At 39.5% G+C, this 21,357-nt stretch overlaps 1 protein-coding gene across 1 annotated transcript in view; it reads left to right on the plus strand.

Annotated features, from left to right (window-relative positions):
* LOC124159137 (bromodomain-containing protein 4B-like) overlaps window positions 1-13,349 on the plus strand; it is a 31,536-nt gene extending 18,187 nt beyond the window's left edge. The window contains exons 2-4 of the mRNA XM_046534714.1: window positions 6,221-6,379; window positions 8,052-8,504; window positions 12,122-13,349. Of these exons, the coding sequence (XP_046390670.1) occupies window positions 6,221-6,379; window positions 8,052-8,504; window positions 12,122-12,765 (1,256 nt within the window). The 3' untranslated portion in view covers window positions 12,766-13,349. The remainder of the gene's footprint in view (window positions 1-6,220; window positions 6,380-8,051; window positions 8,505-12,121) is intronic.
* Window positions 13,350-21,357: the final 8,008 nt, after the last annotated feature.

The following is a 21,357-nucleotide window of genomic DNA, read 5'->3' on the forward strand; positions in this document are numbered from 1 at the left end:
AGATATCACCGAAAAATAAGATCCTTAAGGCACAAACGGCAGAAAAAAATTGTAAGAGCTGGCTGAATGATCAGAAAAGGCCGCAGGTCAACAAGCTAGTGAAAGCGAGTACAGAGTCACATGGTGGTCAGATTACGTTACGTCAAAAAGTGGAATAGGATGTATGTATGGGAAAAAGAGAGTCTCTAATGACGGGAAAGGGATTCATGAGTACGAATCAGCGTTCCATTCTCATCACAAAATATATTATTTATATCATCCAGGCCAAATTGTTAAGCGACACATTATTGAGAAGTCTTTCCCGTAGAAATGGTTCATTGAACTTTATCAACACAGCACCATTTTTTTCGCGGGAATTGCGGTGTATTGACTATCCCTTTCCGTATAATTTAACTATGAGATCTCACGAGGCAATATTTTAGAGACTATAACGAGGATGTAGTCATCTGATTGCCACAGATGTGATATGACCGTCGATAAGTGAGCGACGGGCGATAAGAGAATCCCACCTGTGAATGTTGACACAGCCGTCGTCGAAATGTTTACACAGCGAACTTGAGTTAAAATCGAAGAATTTTCTGGAGAAAGGAAAATAAGTATGCTTCATATTACTATTATTATTCGTACGGAATGATGAAAATTAAATGATCGGCCTAGTGAGAAATGAAAACGTCCTTATTAGAGTAGGAAAGAAAAGAGGCCTTATAATAACCTTAATAAGAAGACGGGACAAGTTATTCGGCCATATCTTGAGGTATAATGGTCTGATGAAGACAATCGTCTAGGGATAAGTAGACGGCTAAAGCGGAAAAGGATGATCACACATGAAATATATGGAACGTGCAATGAAAGCTGTGAAAGAGAAGAAATTAATAGGCGTGAAACGATCAGCTGATTGGAGAATTAATGGGAGAGCTGCGTCAAAATTATCTCAGGATTGTTGGCAAATAAAGATATTCATAAGGTTGAATTTGAATCGAGAGATAGCTTCATTATTAATTGACTATCAAGAGGTCTAAAAATCCAACTCTGAGAATCATTTTGCATCAATGAGATCGAGGTATCTGAATACCAAAGAAAACCTTTTTCCATGGTAACTGCAAAGAACGTCTAAAAAATGTTTGCGTTGCCAGAGCTCATTTACTAAAGAGTTGCCACCCTGTGTTTTGGAATATAAATTATTAAAATTGTATCCTGAATTATAGCAGATTCCTCCTGAAACAACCTATATAATCCCCCTTGTGGATTTGTTTACTTGGTTAGGGGACACACCACTTAAGGCTCGTGGGCATCAGCTGGGAGATACTTTATCGTGGGAAAGCATTTCTGGCATCAATTTTTACTGATTTCATAATGATATTTACTTAACGATAATGCACATCCTGGCTTATCTGTAATGCTTATTCGTACGTCTGATATCTCGTACGCAGACACTTTGATGAATGGAAGAGGTGATTGGGTTCTGTGATTAGAACGAAATTGGTAAATCCACGCCTTATTCGTTCATTCACTATATATTATGACTGCTAGAGACGTCAAATTCCGCTCTTTAATCCAAGAGGGTTTCACAATTATTCAGCGGTACTACTAATAAACCTTTGCTCACTGTTGCAATATAGAGATGCAAGTATCGAGAAGTTTCCTAGCCTAAGCCCATGTAGTGTGAAGGGATGACAGGCATTTGGGAATACAGCTCTTGAAATTTCTTCACACGAAGATCTCCGTAGATTTGAAATGTACCGTGGCGTAAAAAATTAACGCAAAGCTCATTCGTGTTTCGAAGCGGCTGGCTCAGGAACTACTTGAAGGCGTCCGACTGCGTAAATTTTGTCCTCGTGATGCTCTCATACAACCGGGTATTTGAAAACCACTAAACCCTTGTGCCGGGGAAATTCATCATGATCATCGCAGCATGACAACGCGTAAGAGACCCAACCGCGAATTATTCCTCAATTCTCAGAAGTACTTACTCTTTGCTCACGTCTCATCTAGAATGGGGGTTACTCTCACGGGGTGTAAACAGCCGACACATTGGGAATATAAACTGCCGCTTTCAAACGCAAATGAGTTTAAGCGTTATCCTTTTCTGGCACCGTACATGCAAACATTTAAGGGGTGATCATTGATTACGTGAGGTAATCTTCGCGAATTTTGGACCCCCACTTCCTCCTTAGTTGGATATCGTGACATTTGGCTCAACCCCCTCCCACATCTTCTAATCTCACGTGAGATTGTTCAAAATGCGTATTCTCAGGGTATATTCGTTAATCTAGGCTTCATTGCGTTGGATTTATAAAAAAAAAACAATTCGCGTAAATATTTTTATTTGAGATTAGTTAAGACTAGTATTTAAGATTACTATTATCGCAATTTTACACTATTCTTACGGAAAAAAATACGTGATATTTTCGAGGACCCACCTTTTCCCCACGTGAGATTGGGTGAGAATCGGCTTGACGCCCCCTAAACGTCTCACGTAATTATTGGATGCCCCCGTAGCATAATTTCAACCCCTAACATAGTTTTAATAGACTGCGTAGCACCATGACGATTTTTCTGGGGTAGGTTTTAAACCGGGCATTGATTTCAGAAACTATGGGATTTCAGGAAATTATTAGAAGAGGCTCCAGTCCACCCCGTAGAAGCTTCTTTAACGTTGCCACAAAGGGAGCATTTTCATCGGTTGTCAGTGGTGGATACGGGATTTTTTTCCGGGGGTGGCACAAGGGTCTGACAGGTCTTCTTATATTTGAGGAAAAAAAAAACAAAATACAATAATTGCTGAAGAAAATATTTTCTTTATTTTGATAAGAAATTTATTAATATTAAATTTAATGATTGAGGCTCCGTTATGCACATAATAAAACGAACGTAATGATAACCGTATTAAACAATTACTACTTTTTAAGCGCCTTGGGCACGTGCCCCTGTGCCTCCCCCTCCCATAAATCTGCCTATGTCGGTTGTCAAAATATCCGCCGCATGGCGATTAGTGCAGAGTGATCAATATTTTCTCAAAAATTGCAACAGAGTATTCCCAATCGCGAGGAAAAATATTGTATAGTTATTAAACTCTTTGATAAAATAATCAACACTAAAAATTTTGACTGAGGCAGGCGAGATGCAGTGGAAGGAATACATATTGGTTGAAGAAAACAAGATAGCACTTGTGGACAGCGGCGGATCCAGGATAGGGTCAAGGGGGGGCGAAGTAGGGGGTGACCTCCCAGGACTTGAAGGGGTCCGAACAAAATTACCATTCTATCTAGTGTATATTGGATATCCAAGGGGATAAATTTTGGGGGCTATAGCCCCCTTAGTGGCTAAAGTGGCTAAATCCGCCACTGCTGGTGGATGAATGATTTGCGGAATTCCCACCACGTGAGCTTTCCTATTAGAGCCGACGTTTCATTTACATTTCAAGCATTCATCCACATCATTCGCCAGGAAAGCACCAAGTCTTACTTAGCACTTTTACCACAAATTTGACTTATGTACTACTCGTTTCAACGGCTAGGTCATCATCAGGCACAATGTATGTGCTCAAGCAAAGTGGGTGAAAACTTTTTGCTTTTATTTTTAAATTGTGAATAATTATTATTAAATTATTCCATTAAATTATGGTGATAACTATTAAAACTCATGGGGAAGATTTTTCTCATCCTTACCTACTGCATCTACTGAATAATTATTTTCGAATAGCGGTTTTACGTCGCAGTGAACGATCACATTTTGGCTTTTGATGATTTTTAAAAATGAATGTCACGCTGAAGTCTGATTGAGTGTTCTACGTATTCCCATTCATTTAATTGGAAAAAAGCATGCAACAAAGTGACGAAATTAAATGGGTGAAGGAATTACAAAGCGCGAGAGCTCACAAAGAGCAAAAAAATTAATGACGAAATCGCCAATCAAGTTAATGAAACACCGCGAGTCCCACAACAGTTCATGAAGATCACGAAGTTATCGATACCGGTGGCATCACTATCAATAAGCTCTCGCTAATTCCATGATGATGCAGGGATGAAACGCTAGATTGGTGGTCTTGTTGATACGCGGGTCTTACAAGTGGATCTTGACGTGATTGACAGCAGCGCGACTCTGGAAAGAGATTGAACTTTTGACCGAAGCGATAATAACACAGCAAATATTTCGGATAATAGGAATATTAAATTCCATTAGAGGAGGTGCTACGATCGATATGCTGCACTTTTTCATCTTCTACTTTTTAAAGTATTTCTTGAAATGACCGCTTGCGACAAACTGTATTGAATTTATTGCCATAAAACATCACTTGACATTAGGGCTTACTTTGACATTAAGGGTAGCTTTGAAATTAAGGGTAGCTTTGACAGAGTACCAATGAATTAATAATACAGCACACTAATGCAGAATTTAGCGTGAGGAGGGTCGCCCGAGATGTTAATAAAACCACAAGCTTCTATTTTAACTCAATGATATTTTGCTTCTACAATGTTGCCAGACTTCCATCAAATTGCTTGAAGTCTCCACCCTGCCTTTGTATACGGGGTATGCGATGACACAGAACATTTGCCATTTTGCTCAATGTTGTATATAAGATGATTTTGATCTCATTGCTAACAATAAAACTTATTAAGCACCTGTATTAGTATTCAAAGTGTATGCAATTTATATGCAAAATGTTTTTTTCGATAAATGTGACAATTTGATTTGTGAATATGATATCAAAGAATCCCCACACTCGAGGTTACTTTGACACTTGTTTAAAAAAATATTTACGATTGTGTGGTGAAAACGTGGCTAGCCTTTCAAATACCTTTGATTAGCAAAGGATAAATTATTCTATTAGAACAATAAATAGTTAGAACATAAGTTGCGAAAAAGAAATAACGCGCAAAAAACATTCAAAACCAATTTAAAGTACGGTGTAAGACGATTACATAAGTAACGTAGGATATACAGGTTCAAAAATGACACAGTGCATCAATAAACAGTTTAAAAAGTAGAAAATTGCGATTTCATTCACCAGAAGGTAATATTGCATTGGATAAGGTGTGCATAATTGTTAATATCGAAATTGGACGACCTCATGACCTTTTTAAATAAATGGATAAACATTAATATTTTGCCTTCGAGAAAATGGGGGGATAAATTTTCATATTTAAGATACAGGCCAATGGTGAACGGGATTTCCTATATACACCCTGTAATTTCAAAATGGCTGCGTAGGTATGTCAAAGGGACTACTCAGTCCGTCCCGTAGGGGATTAATTTATATTGCCACTTCGTTCGTGTTTTAAGTCTTTCAAAAATGTCCACAGCGCGTAAATAGGTGCTGAGCGATCCGTGAAATTCCGAGAAATTTTCACATTAGATTTTTTTGCACTCGATATGAATAGCTTTGAAAATTTATGATTTCGATAGATTTATCGCAAGGGACAATATCAATTTACTGTCTTATTTCTATCTCATTGATAGAAAGAAATTGGTCAAATATCTCCATCTATCGGATGAATAATGTTGTTTCCGTTAAATGTACTCCGTCTGTTATTAAATGTGTGTCCCCCAGGGGTCAGTTAGAGGGCTTCTTCTTTTTATTATCTTCATGAATGATTAATCCTTGTCAATGTGTAACTGTAAACCCTTCTATATGCAGACGACACTTCTCACCCAATATCTGCTGCTAATCTAACGACTCCCATGGAAACAGCCTTATCTTCAATTAGGGACATGAATTCGTACTTAGTGCGCTTTCCACGCTAAGAAGTCCTAGCCTATTTTAAGTCCCCTCCTTCCTTTAAATGGGGACACTATTAATTTCACGCGTCCGCCTAAAAATGTTCACCTCTAGTCTCACTAAAAATGCCGCAAACTTTGCCTGTGCAAAAATTGATAATCACCTTCCCTACAAATTAAAATAGGTCACTAAAATTATTAAGTTTAAGAGATTAATCAAGGCTTTCCTACTTGAACTGGCTTTTTACAGTACCTTAGGGTACATTGAATGCAGTGGGAACTAACTTCTCTTTCTATAAAAAAAGTATATTATAAAAAATTTTTTTTGTAAAACGTCATTTTTTTATATGTATTTTTTTGTAATGTGTATTTTTTTGTATTGACACATTCCAATGTCTGCACGACCTCTACGGAATAAATAATAATCTTATTAATGTAATACTTTCTCCATCCCCCTCGGCACCCTTTGATTTAAGTGACTTTGTTTGCATGATACTTTCAGGGGACCACTGCGAGTGTCGTAAGTCTAAGGATGATCTGACGGGGCACGGGAAGCACCACCGCGAGCACAAAGAGTCGACCTCGTCGAGGACGAAGAAAGTGAGCAGTCCCGCCGCTCTCTGGGCCTCCCCTGAGCATAGCCACGGCAGCGACAAATCACGTGAGAAAAACCCTCTCCCACCATTCTTAGATGCATTTTTTCAAGTGCAAACTTTACAAATTCTGTAGGGCGGCGTGCCTAGTTGAAAGGGAACTCTGGGCATCAAGCTAGAATATATACAGGAATATGATAAAAGAATGGTGGGTTTTAAGTAATTCCAAGGAAGATAACACAGGCCGACAATGAAAAAACTTTTATACTGAAAATACCTTATTTTTATGTTTTTAAAGTTGCTGAATCCAAATATGATGGTTTTAAAGTTTTATAACCCACCATTTATTCACATTTTACAGCTAAATTAATGAAATCAAGTAATATTTTTATAATTTAACAGATTTTTTTATAGTTATAATAAAATTAAAAAAGTCGGTCTAATGAACGAAGATAATGGGGATTACTGTTGGTACTTCACCGATAAGTTCAGCAAGCGATTCATTGCAGAAAAAGCTACGCAAGAAGCTTCAAGGAAAAAAGGGATAGAAAATGTAGACCAATTCCAGTTGACAAGTGAACCACGTATTATCACGCTGTTGTAAATTCAAACAATTTTATCACGATGTGGTGAACAGTAAATACAAACAATTTTATGATGCAACACAGTGTTTCATTGATTTCCCTGTATACCGTATAGGGGTATTAGACTAAATATTAAATACATACTGTTTGGAAACTATGGGTGATACAAAAAAACTAAGGCCAGGTCTGGATTCGGCACATCAAAATCTATAAAGATGAGCTATTAAAATAAAAAAAGTTTTCAAACAAAATTTTTTTGTTGGCCTGTATAATTGGGATAGGGTGGCAGAGGTATATCAGAAGGTGCCCGAACCCATCTTGAGGTGGGCACTTCAAATGCAGCATTGCGTCTGTCGAATGGGACATCGCAATGAAAGAGGTGACGTTTTCTATTAAAAAATAAATAAACCCGAATACAAGACGTACATTAACGCATTGCGATGAATTCCATGACGAAATGACTGTTAGTTTACTTTATCTGAGAATTAATAATATACGCTAAAAGCTGCTTCTGAGAAATTAAGTGACATGGGGAAAGATGACATTCATGGATCACAAAAGACAGATTAGTCATAAGACAGTCAAACCTGAGAGGTATATCGTAGAGATATCTTGATTTACGCTTCCTAGAATATGATCAATCCATACGACCTTGAACACGTCCGCTAAAATCATACGCCAAAAGAGAAAAAAAGGTAATGTACAGCACTTGATACCCGTTGTATCCGGCACTTTATCGTCATAATCGATAGATAAAAATATGCCATGCTGAATCTTGTGGCCCTGAATCATACGATGAGGCGCAGAAACCCGCGACATGTCCATATGCATGACCATATCGACATCGGGTACACCGTGGGTGGAGTATTTACTCTCCTCTTCATTCGCATTGATCTTAATCAATAGATTGCGACAAGCGTGGCGCCATCTAGATCTCCTACGTGATGCCTTCATCAAATATTTACTTTGGAGAAACGAAGGATTGAAATTATATTTATAAGGAGGTGGATTGGAATATCTTTTTTTTCAAGGCCTGTCGAGGGCCTGTCTTTTTTCCAATTAATTCAGTCGTTGACCGTTCCAAGAAATTGCTATTCCTCCCTCATCTCTCGCGCAGACATGACGCCCGAAGCTGAAGCTCACCTCTTTCTCGCAGATTTCTTCGGGAGGACCAAGAAAGTTTCCGCCCCGCCCACGGCCCAGTTCGAGGCGCTGCTGTCGGCGGCGAGTCACCTCCGCGAGGTCGAGAGGGAACGTAAGAAGAGCGCCCACGAGCCGAGGTCAACTCAGCACCACCACGAACACCACCACCATCACCACCTCTTCCAGCAGCGTCACCAGACACATCACCACCCGAACCCTGGCAGCTACCTGCAGCGCCACCTAGCACATCACAAGGGCGAAGGGGACCATCACAATGGGCCGTACCAGTCGTTGCCGGACGTGGAAGAGGCCCCGACGCCCCCGCAGCGGAAGGCCCACGGGGCCCGGAAGGAGAGGAAGAAGGGCTCGGTGATGGTCCCACCGACCCTCGAACAGCTTCAGGCTGCTGTGCTGGAGGAAGCAGCCAAGCACGGCAGGAAGAACACGGGACCAGTCCATCCATTGAGTAAGTGAAACACATTCCTTAAACAGAGGACCTTCCCTTTACGGTATTGATTCGGAATATCGGGTCGGTGGGGTGGCTAGGGTGTTGCCTTCCCTCACAGATGGTCCAGGTTCAAATTCCATCTTAATGGCCCGCGCAAGTGCCCGTAAAGCCACCAAGGTCAAATGTTCGAATCCTTATCTACAGGAATGTTTCAGGGTTGAATTTTATTTTTCGTTAGTTTTTTCCATAAACAAGATCCCAAAAGTTTACATTAATTGCCACGAGAAAAAAATTCACCTAGATCGGGAATGGAAACACGGACCTTAGGCTTTCCAGGGCAATTAAAGAACCTGGATAGCATAGTGGTTTTACACAGTGGCCCGAAAAGCCAATGGTACGTGGTTCGATTCCCGGTGCAAGTGAATTTGCCGGCATCGGTACCGGTGGGGTGCAGCCCACTCTGAAGGTTCGCAGGTTCGAGTCCCGCCTGGGTAGGTGATTCCTAAGTAGGGAATGGTTGTTTGCGGTTGTTCTATGTTAATTGTTATAAAAACCCCGATATTAAGCTCAAATAGTGTTGATAAAACTTTTTTCTCATGGAAATTAATGAGAATTTCATCGCCGATCATGCGGCAAGTTTAAAATAAACCACAAAAGATCCCGGAAGCTTAAGACTCCTTACAACGCTAGGCATTCCATTAACGTCGTAAAAGAGCTTCCCTTCCACTTGAACCCATTCATTTCCCCTTTTGATATGAAGTCCTAGAGAGAGAAAGAGGGCAGCTAGCTCTAAACTAGTGAAAACTGCGAGGGCGGTAAATATCCATGGAGGAGATCGTGTGGGCTGAGATAATATGCCAGAGAGTTAATAAACCCGTGGCCTAATTACTGAATTTCCCGATTATTATCTCCGTTTTTTACTCTTCGGGAAATTAATTAGTGAAAACAATCGGTAGCCCATAAGGCTCACACGCTCCTCTACGCCCACCCATCCGGAAGGAACGGATGATTTAATGGGTGTCCTGAAAGTACGATTTTAACTCTGTAGCCGACAAAATTCACGAGCGTTTGCATATAAAATAATTCATTATTAAATATTAATATCATAATTATACCGTTAATATTAAAACAAATTCCGTATTATGGTCTCGTGGAAGGTTACTCGGGATTTCCACCGGGTTACGTTCTCCATCACGGCCGTCGTTTCGATGAACGAGTCGTTGAGATGATCATTTTTTCATCAGGGCATGATGCCCTGTGCAATGCCGAGTAACCTTCCGCGATGCAATACGCCGGGAAATCCTGCAATTATTCCTACAATATGGTGTATAGGAATATTAGGAATCGTTATTGATGATATAAAGTTTTTCACTACTAAAATGTTTCAGCACAACATGCTCTTAAGTTTCAATTTACCAACCAGCATCATATGATGATTGGCAACGTGATGAATTCTTTCAGATCAATAGTTTCACGGCAAACATAATCTAAGATTACGGTAGTATATATTTCAATATATTGCAAGGTCAAGTTATGCGGGCCTGCCAAGTTTTACAGTTACATTCAACAACACAATATGGCGAAAGGTGACGTGGATATTTCAAGTATTGTTCCAGTAACCCTAATTTGAACTGTAAAACGATGAATTATTTGCAAAAATTTACATATCTATTACTATTTACTATTTACAACTCTATTACTATTTACATATCTATTACTATTTACTATTACTATTTACAACCCCTCAGCTTATGCCGCAAGGTTAAGTTATGCAAAAGTAATGCGTTGCAAGTTATACGTTTCGAAGATGAAATATGAAGCAAATGAGGGAATTGATACAAAATAATTAGTAGTGAACGTTACAGCTATCGTAAATACCCATTAACCTGTGGAGCATCGAAAAAATAGGAAATTTTTGGAAAATGACAGACATTTTTTGTAATCCTGTAAAGCTGTTTTATCAGTGTCACTTGCGTCTTGCGTCTGCGAGGCCAAGGAACAGTGAACAGCTCTATCTCATTGGACGCCACGAAATATTGAACTAACATAGGGGATATGCATTTCTATACATGATTTCATTAGGCATTTTTAGGCCCTAATTTTGATTTTTCTACAAAGTTTGTATCAATCTAAAAACTCTTTCCCTTACTTTGCCAATGTGGGAATTAAGGCCGTAGGGAGAGGGGTGTATCGATGGGTGAAAACGCCTCTCCACCCCCAAGTGTTTATATTCTTTTGTTTTCCGGCAAAATACAGGGAAAGTCTGTGTTGTTAGATTTAAATCATGGTTAAAATAGGACTTTCACTTTTTAACGTCACCTTCGACCACAATTCCCTAAAACCTTATGGAAAAACTGCAGCGATATGCTGAAATCAGTTGAGTCTCATAGAAATATTTGTCGAGGATATGCGGGGCCAAAGGGCAAGCCATATAGTAGAAAGATGTACAGGAAAAGTAGGCAGTACAGAAACTGTCATCACATTCTGAGAGGAGATCAACTTCAAACCCTTTTTGTCTCGAAAGTAAATTCAATGATTGCGGACGACTCATTCCAAGTAGATGATGTAATGGGATCTCAAATATCCCACGCTCTTTCACATTTGATCCTATGTATACGCTACCCGGTATACAACGGTATATAACAAACGGCTCTGCAATAGTGACACGTAGCAGGAAGCCAATTACGATGCGATGCATTACCATGCCTTGAAATACAAAATACGCATCAAATTCGCCTATAAAATGCTAAGCATCAATGCAATCAAATGTAAGTACAGGAAAAAATAAGATATATAAATTTTTATTTAATATAATCCGGCTCACATAATGTTCAGCAGCCCATTAGTCTTAATAGCAATCAAATTCTACAAAGGAATTGTGCCCTTTGAATAAATACATTTTGTTTTTAGGAGAAAACCCACGCATAAATTTTCGAGATTCATAGCGTATTGTTGACCGTGCCATCCCCCTCAGACCGTTGACGATGTTTAATATCCCGATGACGATGGCGAAGTTCCTCTTCATCGATTCGTAGGCAAATGTTGAATAGCCCTATGAGAATACTAGAACGAATTTTCTCAGGTTACCGGCCATGAAAACCTTAAATTCTTCATCCAAATAATGTCTTTTTCGTTTATTTTATTACGATCTTCCAAAAAAATTAGAGATTCCTCCAGTATTATTCCTTGTATTTATCATCACTTGTGTTAGTTGTTAGTTGATTAATGAATTTTTACTTTTCCAATAAAAATGAAGATTCTTGTTGATGAAATGTTGACGAAAATTGATATTCATCACGTGAGCAATAACTTTAGACATATGTGCACGAAAACGTGGAAGCTAATTTGAAATAATAATTACAATTCATATTGATCAACTATATTGATTTATTTTCTTGAGATACTAGTTATAATCCGCAGTGGCATCTTTTGGCTCAGGAGCTAACTCAAGACACCATTCGGTGATGAAAACCTTGTCGTAAGAAAATAATTTTATGAACCATTAAAATTTATTATTTTTATTTCCGCTCTTCATAATATTTTATGTCCCTTATATAGTGCCACTGTGAATTGGCGGGTACGCTGATGGTGGAACATAATTTTTAAAAGCGGCATTTATGAATTTTGATCCTCAGATATCTTCGGGAGAACTAAAAAGGTGTCCGCACCTCCGGTGGCGCAGTTCGATGCCCTGATGGCGGCGAACGCGAGAAACACTGGGGAGCAGGAGAGAAAACGGAGCGCCCACACACCCGGCACCAACCAAGGCGCCCATCACCACCACAACAACCAGCAACACCCTCACCAGGGCCAGCTCCTCCACCACTCACCCCAGCGGCTGGAAAACATACATCTCCACCTCCACGAACCGCTGCTGTCGCAGAGGAAGTGCATGAACGGTGCCTCGGGTCATAAGAAGAAGCAGCTCCAGCAGCCGGGAGAAGACCTAGACCATCGCCTGGACGGACTATGGATCTCCCAGTGCGAGGGCGAGGTCGTGAGGCCGAGGACGCCGGCGGAACGCATGGCTCACGAGCTGGACTCGGCCCTTGCGGCAGTCGCGAAGCGCAGGAAGGAGAAGGCCGCTGCAGAAAGCGGAAGGAAATCGCCGATGACCCCTGCGGAAGCCCTGGGGGCAGAGATGGACTCCGCCCTGGCGGCCGCGCTCATTCGCCGCGAGAAAAAGCTGACGAGCGGCGATGGTCAGTGGGGCGGTGCCCGGGGGGTGACGGGCCATACAATTCTTCACCGCAGCACGGAGATGCTGAGCAGGGGTTGAGAGGAAGGGGGTTGGACATAGGAAAGCACTTCGGTTCCGTCGGCGGACGCCCTCTGCGCCGCTGTTTCGTGTTGCCTCCCGGAAAAAAACTTTCGGCCCCAATCAGGTGCCTTGGGGTACCTCCTCCGCAGGGCACATGGCAGTGGATTTATTCCTCTTTTACAGGGCGAGGCCGTAATTTTACTGGGTTTTCGACTGTGATTTACGCATTCTTCATTCGTAGCAAAAATTAGCACAAGGAGTTTTGCCAAGAAGTTTTTTTAGTTTTTTTTTCACCCTGCACATTAATAATCGCTGTAATTGAGGATGACTCCGAAAAATATTCGTTCGAAAGTCAGTTCTGTCAACTCCGTGGCGTTTAATCAAGAACAGCTAATGAAGAGCTTTTGTTTTCCTTTAGTACATTTATCATAAAGCAGGGATAACTATTTGTTTATTTACTATTGTTTACCATTTTATTTATGCAAAAAGAATGGAAATTGAGGATAATTTCTCCGTTAAAACGAAGTTATTATGTCAATAATCTCTAATATGTACATTATGTAGCGATTTCATAATATCATTAAGGTTGAGAAGAAAAAATACGACTCTTTTATTTTTTGTTTCTAGACAACTTCTCCAGTGAAGACAATTGAAGTATAAATCTACAGAACTGAATGTACCTTTGGAATGAAATCGTTGATACAGTTGAATCAAGGTAAGAATATATAGGTGGCGTAAAGGTACTAGTTTGCTTACCTTACCCCTCAGATCATTATACTGTATCCCCCGAATCACAGGCACATCATCATCTCCCCATTTTCTGCGCATCAAAAAAACGTATGCCTTCTCGAGGGCTGTATTATCATACACAACTACTGGTCATTTCTTCTTCTACAGTCAAGTTTGATTTAAAAAATTGATACATTATATGGGTTTTATTTATATTAAAAATCTTAAAGGTTCTTTATTTTAATTTAATCTTGTATAAAGTCAATTAAGTTTGATTTTAAAAAATACTCCAGATTTTCCATGAATTGTTCATGAGAAAATAGCGATGAAAATCTTTTCTTGTCACAATTGAAATAGACTGGGACAAATTTGAGGTTTCACCGATCAACTACAGTAAGTACCCAATTGATGTAACAATCATCAAAATATACCTACTCTTTTTAATGCGTCTGGTCCATCGACGCACAAATTTAATTTGGGCCTTGAGTTGGAATAACACGAATTTTTAATGCCGATTCGACTGTATTTCAAGCAAATGGTTATCGAAGAAAAGCATACTCTTGGAGCGTAAATATTCTTCGAATTGCCTGTAAATCAAGTATATATTAATTTCAACTTAAAAATTTCAATGCTCAGAACGCTTTCGAATCCAGATATTCCTATTATTAGAAAAAGTTCCTCTATTAATCTAAGAATTCATTAAGGTAAAATATAATTGCTCTATCCAAACAAATTGAAATTTAGAACTTCTGGAAAAAATCCTGAACTAGTCGACGGTCAAACGCATTGGCCTCTCCATGCACTTATTCCTCGAATTAGCATTTGAAAATCACACTTTTCCATGAGTTATTGTGGAGATGCTCATCTTAGCATCGGTATATAGAAAGAAAAGTTAGCAATGAAATACCTATAAATAGATTTAAATAAAATTCTGGCAATTCGTCTTTTAAATAAGTATTAGTTTTAATAGACGAAAACAGTTACATAAAATTGTATCCTTTAAAATCAAATGCATTGAATAGCCCACAGCCATTGTATCCTGATTATGCCTCCATTAACGCCCAGAAGATGACATCTATGAATAGAATCTTTTTATTTCAAAAGTATTTGCTTGGAATCGCACAGTCACGAATGAACGTGCGAGAGGGTTAAGCGAATTGAATCGTGAGGCCAAAGTTTCCTCTGGCCCACTCCCAAAATAGCCGACCAATCGGAGATCGTCCCATGACACGCGAAGTGTTGATGAAGAGCGAGGCGGGCTCGCTAATGTTCGCTCGTGCCGGAAAGATTTCGCGAGTCTCTTGACACTCGCAACGCAGAGGCCGACCAAGGTGGATATGAACACGTGATATGGATGTTTTTCAATTAGCCTCTCGATTAGCGCAATTGCGCGTCGACGGCGACAATAATGCCCGCAATTCCGCCACCAACTCCCAACACCTCCTTCTAAATAGACGAAGACATTTGTAAGTCATTACACCCGCTAGCGCCCTCATTGCACTCGTCAATGACCTTTCACGTGACACAGAGACGACGTGATGGTCGATCAACGCCGATTAACGAATGGAAAACAACAAAGCACAGTAAATTAATTCCACAAATAATTTCGGCCCGGGGATTGGGTTGGTATGATCGCTTGAGTGCTGGCTGGCTTCCCACCCAGATGGCCCGGTTTCAAATTCCTACGGTGGCAGAAAAGTTTCGGAGACTTGAGTGTTTATTGAACAGCGCAGAGTACAGCACTCCGTCCGTCGGATGGGACGTTAAACCGTGGTCCTCTTGGCACCTTTCATTAAAGGCCTAGTTACACGATACATTAACACGTACGGGTTAATGTCTAAATGTATGAACGCGTGAATGAACACGAAAATGTACCGTGTAACCACCCAACTTGTGCGAATGCATGAACGGAAAATAGAACCTGTTCTAATTTGGTTCATGCATTCGTATATGTTCCGTTCCGGTCCACCAAAGTCATTCACGCAAGACGTACATTAACTTGTACGTGTCAATGTACCGTGTAACCAGGCCTTTAAGAGTAGGCGACTGCCGACAGCTGGTTTCTCTGCACCCTTACCTCCCTACACTTCCCTCATGGCGCAAATGACCTTAGCTGGTCTCCTCCAAAAATCATAGCTCACTTCTGCTCGGCCAACCTTGTTTTGTGACACATTAATTGATAAAAATTAACGCTATCAAACTTGTCTGTGTGCGTTGCAATGGAAATAGTATTTGGTAAAGTAGGTAATTTATCGCTAATTCGGTTTTTAAAAGAGATGAATGCAAAAAGTTTAAGATGGTAGCCCCATAACTATACAATAAGGGGTACCTATATATTCCATAATTATTTAAGTATGTCCTAATGTAATATATATTTGAATGTAAATGGAATAAAGTTATATATTATTATTAAATGCGAAGTGATGCCACACGCTACCAAACATTTTGGTTGGTACGCGGATTGCCTAATATATGTAAATTTGTTGACCATTCCTATAACCATTGCAAATCCTCATTCCTAAAAATTCCTTAGATAAAAATTTTACTCCGTATACATGATGCTAAAAGTTATAATCATCATTAGTTAGTTAGGAAATGGGCTCAGTTGGAGTAATTTCTTCTCCATAAGTTCATGTAAATCAACTCATTCTCCACATTCCATTATCGGAATATTTCCTTTTGAAATCCAAAACGAATATTGGTGGTCAAATTCTATCATCAAAGTGTTGGCAAAACGTACAAAAAATTGAAAAATAACTCCTTATATTCCTTTAACTACCGCTATTTATTAGCTATTAGGAGGATATTTCTAATTTTCATCCAAATATGTTAATTTAGACCATGGTTTTTAAAAATGCTTTGCCTCACCGAGTGCAAATATTTTAAGAGTTTGTGTAGCGGGTGAATAATGGCAGATTAAACTGAAATTTAACACGTAAGTTTTTATTTCTATAAGGAGGTAAATAACAATGGATGCCATAAAAAAATCCAAAATGGTATTTTTGGGGAACACCTTACCATCCAGCTTCATATTATGTCTCATTTTTGTCCTAATATTTATTTTTCGATAGTGAATGTATTAAAAAACCTTGATATCTTCCATTCACCCTTATCGGAGCATTTATCCTGTATTTGTTGAAAAAAACCCTGATAAAAATTCCCCGTAAAAATTCGGGCAAGGCTTTTTTTAAAATTTCAGGTTAGATCCCTTTGGTTTTATTTTTTATCGGTAGCTCAAGCAACAAAAAAATTATTACTTATTAATCATATGAGATTTTGAAAAGGTCAAGTAAGGATAAAAAAGAAAGTTCATGCTTATAACCACATGATTACACAGGTTCGTTAGTACGTTGCAGCCATCACTTTTCTTGGTTGCATTTGAATTTTGAGAACTGTTTTGAATTTGCATTAATTGCTCCCAACTTTTACTTCTCTGCTGTATTCTCAGCTGCGTTAACTCTAGAGACTGTGGGAAACCTAAATAAAAAAATAGTATCGTAATAACGCACCATACTGCACCTACAGCTCCTATTTCCTCGGGATGTTTCTCAAAAATCTATTGAATTAATTAACCTTTTGAGGATATTTTATTCACGAACTCCAGCTTTCCGCGGTTGAAGGTGATTAAATAACGCGGCCACGTCAGCTTAGCGACGTTTTGAAAACACATTTGTGGTAGTAAGTAATTAGCAACCTTCTGAATAAATCTCATATTGCGTTATAGCAATCGAAATATGCTGCCCATTCCAAGTTATATTTGTGTGAGAAACGAGACAGTTGGCCTTTATTGTTCAAGATGCATTACATTCCAAACTAATTATTGTCCCTCTTTTAAGTTTTATCCCACCTCATACTTCAACTTAATGCTTTCCCCTTAAAATATTTCCAAAAATTTGGTTCGGAAAATAAAATATTTTCTTGGTAGATCTGCCATGAAGGCTTTATTGGTTCTTTCTTCATTCCTAGGTAGCAGTGAAATAAATCAAGTATAGAACCCCTGGTGAACATTTAGATGCAAAAAACAAAAGCAACGCTGGGGTATTATGAAGATTATTTTTGTAATTGAAGCAATCACTGAGGATTATTCCAGTGCATACGCTGAAGTGTGAATTTCACTCCTGGCAAATAATACTAATACAGATTTCTTATGGGAGAAGTGATATAAAAAGGCATCTCGAATAGAAATATATGACATCATCATTCGTCAATAATCCGAAGTGATGGTCTGGCGCAACTCCCCACTCTCATCTGCTCTCTGCTTATATTTTCATATTTCTGTATTTCTTCCCTTTTACATATTTGATAGCTGGTCCTATAAAACTCGTATGGGGCCTTCCTTTACCTTCCCATCCGTCCAGATATAATTCGATGATTGTCTTCATTAGAGGATACATATATTTAAGCTCTTTTACTTCCCAAATCTTAAAAAAGCTTCGGTAAGTTGGGTATGCAATGCAATGCATGAATGGATATGCGGAAAAAATTTCACAGGGTTATGTGATTCAATAACATCTCACATCACCCGCGCGATGACAAACAGCATGCGGAAGCGTTATCTCCGCAACTTAGTAAGCCAAATAAAAACCGTGAGTTATTCGAAACGATAAGTAATTATGAAGACAATTACTAAATAATTCCCTGAGGTAATCGCCTGTGCATATTCTGTAGTAAGAACTGTTTACTGACGAGTTATATTGAGTAACCTTTCGGAAGGCCTGATGAAAAAGAAAACTCTAATGGGATAGTATAGATGCATGTCGACTCTTTCACTCTTCACAAGTATAAAACCTTCCCTAAAGCAAGGTTCAGTACCAACTTACGTCATCAACGTAAGGAAAACCCTCAGCATGATGACGCGTAATGTTCGTACCAAAGTGCGACAAACTAAAAAAAAACGACATTGGAGAAGATAGGAAACTTCGCATTCACCTCACGGACGACGAAAAATGCAAATGACCTGAAAATTGAAAGAGGTCGCTTCAAAACTCGACGCGAACGAACGAACTTTATCTGCTGAAAACTAATGCCTCCATCAATAGCCGCCGGTGGTTGTAATTCTCCAGCAATGTCATAAAAAGGAATAAACTCTCTCTCTCTCCTCCCTCCCCCTTTACGACCTCCCATAACGTTTGCGTAATCAAGGAAGCTCTCACATGAGCGACCGTTTCGAGAGAAATAAAGTTTTATGACCTGAAGCGCGGAGAGTGAGGCTATGCATAGTTCAAATGTCGCCGCGGGAGTGGGGGTGTGGGCGGTAAGGAGTCGCATTACCTTAATTCCACCATTTAGGCATCAAGGACAGACTGCCGCTGTGTTTTCAAATAACTCGATAGGAGTTCTCCCCATCATAGCCACCCATGAAACACAACTCCAGAAGGGCCTAGGAGGGATGCCGAAACATTCGCAAATTTTTGCTATGAAAAAATTGAAGTGAAATAGTGATTTAGCTGAGTTTTTTTCCTTCCTCTTGACCTCAATTTTTGTCGTTGATTAGTATCTTGGAGTGTATGTCTTTAAGGGTTCAATGCAAAATATTTGGCCAACGTTTCGGCATATATTTTGTACCCTCTTCAGGGCATTTGCTGCGATGAATATGGTTTACAGATTTTCATAGGACGCATAAATCCCGTTCGATACGTCTTTCCTCACGACTTGTTTAAAACTTCCGCTACTACATATATATTCTCAGGATACATTGGGTTTAAGGTCGGTCTAAAAATATTTTTTATTAAAAAAGCTGCAAGAGTGGATGCTTTTTTTTTGTGTATATTCACTTCCTTACGATATTATAGTTCGAATGGAGGGTGTCTTGGCATTAGATTTGAGTGTAGTAGCCAGGTTTCTTGCAATGCCTAGGTCTGGTTTGCAATTCATTTTAACGCGCGACACCCAACATGAGCGAAATAAAGTTTTAAGGAAAGGCAAGGAAAAATCATCTTGATCGCAAAATATGTTACCCCGCCGAATCGTGTTTGAAAATTCCTGCGGCATTTCGTCATAAATTTCCTACTTATTAGGAACCATCCCCGTGTTTTCCTGTTTCTACGGCAGACATTGCGGCTAGTAGTTTCACAACCAACTTCAGGTGATAAATTCTATCGTTTTCAATGATTTTATTACATTTAAATCCGTTAAAGTATTTTTTAGAGTGACTTTAACCCCTCCTCAACTACAATAAATATGTACCCTCAACAGCCTTAATTTTCTAGCGCGATTCGGCAGAGTAAAATATTGTGCCATCAAGCTGATCTCTGTTTTGGTTTGTTTTCTAATAAGACTTCTCCAAAAACTCAAACACACGCGCAGCTTCCAAAAAAACATTTTCTGGACCATACTCATTGGGTATATAACCATTGCAGCAATTGAGTGTATTAACAAAATAAAGACTGCGGATAATTTTCCAAAAGTAGCCTCATCTCACGATCGTTTTAATTATGTATTGTATCATCTTCAGGTGATAATTAATCTCTATTGCCTGGAATATAAAACGTTTATCTTCAGCTATGGATAATGAAAACTATTGAAACCTGTCGTGAGATTTAACTATTGGAGGAAAATTAGTTGTAGTTTTTATTTCATTGATATATTAGAATATTAGGAGGTGCTGGAAAGAGTTGGGGACGAAATATCATTATTGAGAACTACAAAAGCTGAAGGAGAATTGGATAGGGCATGTTTCAAGAGGGAAGGGGATTTTACATACGGCAGTCGAACGAACAGTGAAAGGAGAAAAGAGAAGAGGAAGAAGAGGACTGAAGAAGAAGGGCGAAGTGAGGTTAAAAAGAAGGTATAAGGAAACCAAGGAGAAGGCCTTGATCAGGAGGTGACTTAGGTCCTACCAGTGAGAAGAAAATCAGTTGATGATGATGTTAGAATTCTACGATATTAAGCCTGAAAACACTATAATGGATAAAGAAACATTGTGTCACGGATTGTTAACCCTGGATAGCTGCTGCCAGTAGGAACCAAAAGTATTTGTGATGCTTAGGTCGAAAACGCGCCATTTTGAAACTACAAGAACTCAGAGCCAAGCTTTCCGATTGGCTGCGAGTTCGACCAGTCGCCGGATGCCTCGGATGCATCGCGATCTCCTGCAGGCAAAGTATTTAAAGTCATTAGTTGTCCAGACCATCCGGCAATAGGGCAAACTCGCGGCAAGTTGGAGAGCTTTGCTCAAAGTTTAAAAAGTGTGCGTTTTCGACCTAAACATCATGAGTAATTTTGGTTACTACTGGCATCAGCTATCCAGGGGTGAAATTTCGTGACACAGTTTTCCTCCACCCTGTGTATTTGCCTCTGTCTCAAATTGGAACTTTATGGTATAGTATTTCCTCATTTTTAATTTTTTTATGTTTGCGTTACATGTGAAGTTCTGCACACCAAACACCCTGAATGTTTAAAGATGATACTACATCCGTCGTCCCTCGTAGAGTGCAGATGTGCTCTCTCTCTATGATGTGTTAAAGGATGTGTGTCGCTTTTTATTAGAAAACGCAAAGTTGACTTCACTATATGGCAGTTACCGTTTTTACTGGGCACATCGACATCTGTTTAACCTTTTCAATGAACTAGCTGGATAGTTGCAATTGTGTCACGCGTGTTAATTTACTCTACACGGAGATGTTCCTTTGCTTCATATGCCGAAAGCACCGCCCACGTTGCCTGCTTTGAGTGCCGCGAAAAAGTCCACGGGAAATGCATCGAATAACATCTTGCTGAAGAAGACGTTGACGGGATTGTGACAGGCACACAGCGGTGAAATTGCATGGTATGTCAGGTTTCACGTCCTTTGAGCCTTAACAGTAATGCTAAGTAAAGGGTGGAACCTGCAAATTTTGCCGGCGTAATTGATGTAAGTCATTTGATGACATCGATGGCCTA

Source organism: Ischnura elegans, chromosome 5 (genome assembly GCF_921293095.1).
Source record: "Ischnura elegans chromosome 5, ioIscEleg1.1, whole genome shotgun sequence".
Lineage (NCBI taxonomy): Eukaryota > Metazoa > Arthropoda > Insecta > Odonata > Coenagrionidae > Ischnura > Ischnura elegans.